The sequence below is a fragment of the Phyllobates terribilis genome, unplaced genomic scaffold (genome assembly GCF_046119375.1).
Source record: "Phyllobates terribilis strain yellow unplaced genomic scaffold, ASM4611937v1 Scaffold_2__4_contigs__length_985480577, whole genome shotgun sequence".
NCBI lineage: Eukaryota > Metazoa > Chordata > Amphibia > Anura > Dendrobatidae > Phyllobates > Phyllobates terribilis.
In genome coordinates, this window is record NW_027362762.1 from 165874578 (window position 1) to 165881531 (window position 6954).

General features: G+C 45.1%; 1 protein-coding gene across 1 annotated transcript; it reads left to right on the forward strand.

Moving 5' to 3' along the window:
• Nucleotides 1-1286: 1286 nt before the first annotated feature.
• Nucleotides 1287-5914, forward strand: LOC141244988 (uncharacterized). Its single transcript, XM_073669028.1, has 3 exons — nucleotides 1287-1768; nucleotides 1938-2463; nucleotides 5886-5914. The coding sequence occupies exons 1-3, from the start codon at nucleotides 1319-1321 to the stop codon at nucleotides 5912-5914; spliced, it is 1005 nt and encodes a 334-aa protein (XP_073525129.1). The 5' UTR covers nucleotides 1287-1318.
• Nucleotides 5915-6954: the final 1040 nt, after the last annotated feature.

The window sequence follows — 6954 nt, forward strand, 5'->3', positions numbered from 1 at the left end:
ATAATCTTCTTGAATGTAGTTTTGAGTAGCTTGAGGGGTGCAGTTTTTGGAATGGTGTCACTTTTGGGTGTTTTCTGTCATGCACACCCCTCAAAGGGACTTCGAATGTGATGTGGTCACTAAAAAAAATGGTTTTGTAAATTTTGCTGGAAAAAAGATAAATTGCTGATGAACTTTGAACCCTTCAAACTTCCTACCAAAAAATGTTTTTTTTTTCAAAATTGTGTGATGTAAAGTAGACATGTGGGAAATGTTAATTATTAACTATTTTGCGTCACATCACTCTCTGGTTTAGCAGAATAAAAATTCAAAATTTTAAAATTGCGAAATTTTCCACATTTTTGCCAAATTTTTGATTTTTTCATAAATAAACGCAAATATTATTGACCTAAATTTAATACTAACATGAAGCCCAATATGTCACGAAAAAACAGTCTCAGAATCGCTAGGATAGGTTGAAGTGTTCCAGAGTTTTTACTTCGTAAAGGGACGCTGGTCAGAATTGACAAAAATGCCAAGGTCTTTAGGGTCAAAATAGGCTGGGTCCTGAAGGGGTTTTTTTATAGAAAGAAAAAAATCTCTGACTTCTATTGTTCCTCAAGAATACAGGTACATAGAAATGCACCAGTGTATAGAGCTATAGTGAAGGCCCTGTCACACATAACGAGATCGCTAGCGAGATCGTTACTACGTCACAGTTTTGAGATCGCTGGAGAGATCGTTCGGGAGCCGTCAAACATGTATAACTTGCCAACGATTTCGGCTGCCCCAGCGATCTAACTAACGATCTCGTTGGTCGCTGGGACGCTGTCACACAGCAGCTATTTCAACGATCCACACTCAACGATACACACTTTGAGGGACTGTACTGTGACAGAAAGGCGTGCATAAAATTACCTTTCCGCGCCCACTCATCTCCGATTGGTGGACGCTACTGCGTTCTGATTGGCGGCTGGGTTTTAAAAAAAGGCGACGTTGGGGCAATTCCGCTCCCTTGTTCCTATCTTCGCTCTGCTTTCGGATCGTAGCAGTGTTCTCCGGGCAAGTTTCGTCCATCTGGGATTTGTTGAAGCCTTGTCAGCGTCCTGATTTTTGGATCCTAGTTGCGTTCTACTGCTGTGATTCCATTCATTTGTGGATTTTCTTCAGCTGTGACTGAACATTGACTTTTGGGTTCTTCAGGCACTGTATCGCTGTGTTTCCACGGTAAGTTATTTTAGTGGATTTTTGTCACACCCAACAAGTATGCATTTGCTTATACATTGGAGGCCATTTTTAGTCAGCAAATGGTGTGTAGTACTTTTTACTTTGTTTTAAAATGTTTCATGTATGCTCACTGTATTGCTATCCTTTTCAGATGGCTTTCAAAAGTGAAGAGTTTGTGAGGGAAATGATTGACCTCTACCGCTCCCTGCCGTGCCTTTGGCAAATAAAATCAACAGACTACTGCAATAGAGAGAAAAAGAGGGAGGCCTACCAGCAATTGATTTCCCTCTTTAAAAGGCATGGCCCCAACGAGAAGGTGGATGAAGAGCTGGTGAAGAGAAAGATCCAGGGTCTACGCACCGTATATAAGAAAGAACTCAACCGGGTGGAGAAATCAAAGAAGTCAGGTACCGGCACAGATGAGGTTTATGTGCCGACATTATGGTATTATGACTTGCTTGCCTTCACCCATGACCAGGAGCTACCTCGGCGAATGGCGTGTACGATGCGGCCGACCCCGGAAGAAGACCCCGACATACGGACTGACTCCCCTGTTGAAGATGTAAGTACCTTCTTTGCTTCCCTGTAAATAGCATTTATACTTTCAATGTACATGCCATAGTTTAGCCGCCCCTCATATTTGTTTTTTAGTGCACGTGTAACCATGCTGGTCATAACTTACCTGCTGGATGTTGTAACCAAATCTTAACTTTAATTTTGTGTTCCCACAGCACCATCGGCAAGATGACGACATCTCGGCTACGGAACGTGGTATGGAGGAGGCGAGTGTTATGTCAAGGAATGAAGACCCTATGGCCTCTACAAGTGAAGACCTTGTGCCTCGGCGACAAAGAAAATCAAGGAAAAGAAAGGCCAGCTTGCCGCCATCGCCAGATCTAGTATCTCTGGCGAACAAGATTCTACTTCTGCAGACCCAGGCCAAGCGGGACAGCTTTGCAACATATGCTGGCGAGAGACTACAGAGGCTGGATGACCGACAGAGGGCGCATGCAGAAAGGGTCATGTTTGAGACTTTAAATAAAGCGGCAGCCGGTGAACTTAATGAAACGTCTACTGTACATACTCTGATTGACCCTGGCCATTTTCAACAACATTCTTGGACCCATATGCCGGACCCACTTCGCAGCACACCAGTGCAGAGGATCCGGCATCCACAAAGCCTTGCCCCCCCCCCCCCACAGTATCCCATGTGTTCTGATTCTTTTGTTTACCCCAGGCACGGATACACAAATACAGGTAATAGATATGAAGAACTGTAGTGATGTTTCATTTCAATTTTTTTTTATCATTTTGTAAATATTGTTAATTTAATACTTATTTAAATTGTTAAAATTGTTCACATTTTTGTTTGTTTATAAAAAAAAGGTTTATTGTCCTCTTTTTTAACTTTACACCTGCCCTCTGATCTCACCCTGATTGAAATAAAAATGTTTTTTTGTTGCCTTATTTTCTGCTTTACCTCTTCCCGAGGGTGGGACCCCTCACCCCTGCCCTCCGATCCCTTCCCAATCTCCGTTCCCTCCCCTCCATTCTCTACCGTCTATTCCCATCCCTGCTCTCCGCTGGTGATCACCTCCTCCCCTTCTCCTCCTCCGGCTCCAGGCTTTATCACCTGTCTTCTGTCTTCTCCCTGTGTCCTCTGGTCTTCTTCACAGCTGGTCTTCTTCCCCTCCTCTTCCTACTTCCCTTCTTTTAGTCTTTGGGGTCATAGTCATGGTGCACGGTATGGCAATGATCTGCCATACCATGCACCATGAGTCTGACTCAGATTATAGGTTGTATATACTAGATTCTTGATAGGGCGTTGATCCAGGGAACTAGTCTGATTGCCGTATGTGGAGTCAGGAAGGAATTTTTTTCCCCAAAACGGAGCATGGTTTTTTTTGCCTTCCTCTGGATCAACATGTTAGGTCTTCCTTATAGTTTTCATACTATGTTCCTATTCTTTCCTCTTCTCTCTTCTTCTTGAATTAGCTGGCATCTGTGAAAGCCGACTTCAGATGGCTTTCCTGCCCCCACACAACTTCAGCTGATAATATCAATAAGTAGGCGGCAATGAAAGCCGACTTCAGACGGCTTTCCTGCCCCTACACTACTTCAGCTGATAACATCAATTAGTAGACAGCTATTAAAGCCGACTTCAGACGGCTTTCATGCCCCCACACAACTTCAGCTGATAACATCAATTTGCAGGCGGCTATTAAAGCCGACTTCAGACGGCTTTCCTGCCCCCACACAACTTCAGCTGATAACATCAATAAGTAGGCGGCAATGAAAGCCTACTTCAGACGGCTTTCCTGCCCCTACACAACTTCAGCTGATAACATCAATAAGCAGGAGGGTGTGAAAGCCGACTTTGGAGTGGGCTTTACTGCCCCTGCACTGCAGTATCACACAGGATAGGATTAGATACACAACCCGTCAGGCAGTATCACACAGGATAGGATTAGATACACAACCCGTCAGGCAGTATCACACAGGATAGGATTAGATACACAACTCTTTAGGCAGTATCACACAGGATAGGATTAGATACACAACCCGTCAGGCAGTATCACACAGGATAGGATTAGATACACAACCCGTCAGGCAGTATCACACAGGATAGGATTAGATACACAACCCGTCAGGCAGTATCACACAGGATAGGATTAGATACACAACCCGTCAGGCAGTATCACACATGATAGGATTAGATACACAACTCTTTATGCAGTATCACACAGGATAGGATTAGATACACAACCCGTCAGGCAGTATCACACAGGATAGGATTAGATACACAACCCGTCAGGCAGTATCACACAGGATAGGATTAGATACACAACCCGTCAGGCAGTATCACACAGGATAGGATTAGATACACAACTCTTCAGGCAGTATCACACAGGATAGGATTAGATACACAACCCGTCAGGCAGTATCACACAGGATAGGATTAGATACACAACCCGTCAGGCAGTATCACATATGATAGGATTAGATACACAACTCTTTAGGCAGTATCACACAGGATAGGATTAGATACACAACCTGTCAGGCAGTATCACACAGGATAGGATTAGATACACAACCTGTCAGGCAGTATCACACAGGATAGGATTAGATACACAACCCATCAGGCAGTATCACACAGGATAGGATTAGATACACAACCCGTCAGGCAGTATCACACAGGATAGGATTAGATACACAACCCGTCAGGCAGTATCACACAGGATAGGATTAGATACACAACTCTTCAGGCAGTATCACACAGGATAGGATTAGATACACAACCCGTCAGGCAGTATCACACAGGATAGGATTAGATACACAACCCGTCAGGCAGTATCACACATGATAGGATTAGATACACAACTCTTTAGGCAGTATCACACAGGATAGGATTAGATACACAACCTGTCAGGCAGTATCACACAGGATAGGATTAGATACACAACTCTTCAGGCAGTATCACACAGGATAGGATTAGATACACAACCCGTCAGGCAGTATCACACAGGATAGGATTAAATACACAACCCGTCAGGCAGTATCACACAGGACAGGATTAGATACACAACTCTTCAGGCAGTATCTCACAGGATAGGATTAGATGTAACAAAGTGTAGACAATAGTGGATATAAACTAACTTTTTTTTATAAAAATATAAAAAATATAACCAACCAAATAATATCAACTACATAACAAAAAAGAATTTATTGGCTGCCGTGACGGTCATGGGCTGCCACAAATCTTGCCAGCATCACTCCGTGCTGGTGGATCTCTTCACTCAGTCTCCGTTGTGACGCCAGGAGATCTTGTAGTGTTGGGATTTCTACGGAGGTAATAGTTAAACTTAAAAGTCCAATAATTCTGTACATTCATCAAATTAAGGCTATGTGCCCACGATGCACCACTCCCGGGTACCATCCACACATTAGAACGCGCTAATTACGCAAGTACAGATGCAGTATTGCGGAATTGGCGCATTATAATGCAAGTCAATGGCGGCGCAAAAAAAACCCCTTATGCAAAATAATTGGTAGTGCTGCGTTTTTTTCCGCAATGATAATCCGCAGCGGAAATTTCCGCAGCATGTGCACAGCACATGCGGATTATCATTGGGGAACATGGCAGACCTTCTACCATGCGCTTTTAATGCGTTTCTACAGCAGCAAAAACGCTGCAGAAACACCTTAAAAAACGCATCGTGGGCACACAGCCTATCAGGTACATGTTTGGTATTTAACACTTACGGTTTTCAGGTTGCTCGGATGATGACGAGCTTAAGGACCACCCGGATCCCCTGGCACCACCGGCTAGAGAAAGACACAACACTTAATAGTACATGACAGCCCTATACTTTCCAAGTTGTATGGACCGTATTTTATGTGAAAGCATTACCGAAAGATGAAGCTGCACCTATATCACGGAGTGATGCTGGCGAGCTGGCAGAGGAATGCTGCTGGGGCTCCAGGGCTGGAGGTGACTTCCTTGGGGGCTCTGGGGCTGCAGGCGCTGGAAAACAAATAACATTAGATACCTAAGGTAATTGCAGTTGTAACTAATGTGCTGCCATATATTGTGTTAACATATTTTAAAACCACTCACCACGGCGGGGCAGGGTCCGTGACCGGATGCTGACAATTCGGTCGGCAGACCTATATTTCAGGTCCGCCAGCTTTTTCCGGATTTGTGTAGCAGAGCGCTGCACCCCAAATCTCTGGACCAGGCCCCGACCGATCCTTTGCAGCACCGCCTGTTTATGGAGCACTGGATGCTCAGAGTGCACATGGCACTCATAATCAAGTGCATCCAGGTGCTCCACAAGGTAGCACACCTCAGCGTCACCCCAAGGAGATGCCCTGACCCTGGATGCCATAATGCTCTTAATAAGCTAGGCCGCAACTACGTCGTTAGACCCGCCCACGACGCATGAACGTCGGTAACCACGCCCACGACGCATCAACGTCGCCAATAAACCCGCGGTTTATTAGAGAACGCTACCGTGACTTGAATTATTAGCGTGTCGGACTAGAGACGCTGTATTGATAATGCGACATCTGTAGAACGCAGCAGTGTCTCTATTGTGATGGTCACACAGGAACACTGGTGTTTAGGTGGTTTTATGTAGAAATATGTATCTATATTTTTATATAGGTATGCATACTTCTGTGTCTGTAAGTATGTGTGTGTATATCTGGTTATCTGTATATAAGTGTGGATATGGGTGTAGATTTTTATGTATCTGAATATGTATGTGTATATGGATGTGTATATGGATGTATACATACGAGTACAACAGTGGCGTACCGCCATTGGTGGCAGGCCACATAACTGCTATGGGGCCCGTGGCCGTAGGGGGCCCGTGAGCCAGCGGACCCCATAGCAGTCTCCCCCATTCTGTACCCCACGCTCCTCTGTTTGATTGCCGCCGCCGCCCACTGCCACTGTGTTCAGACATGGCCAACACCTTTAATTGTGCTTGAGTGGGCCCTGCTGCGGCATTACTACAAGGCACAGCCGCACAACACACTACACGCAGCCATTACTGAGTACAGTGCCGGTGGGTGGCGGTTAATCAAACAGCGGCAACGCTGCTACGATGCACCACGCTGTGTCAGACAGTGGAGCTGCCAGCTGCTGTCGTGATGAGAGAGACGTGCTGCAGAGACTGAAGCAGCGGGGAATAAGGAGTGGTAAGTATGTGTTTATATATTTTTGTAAATCAGTCAGTACTG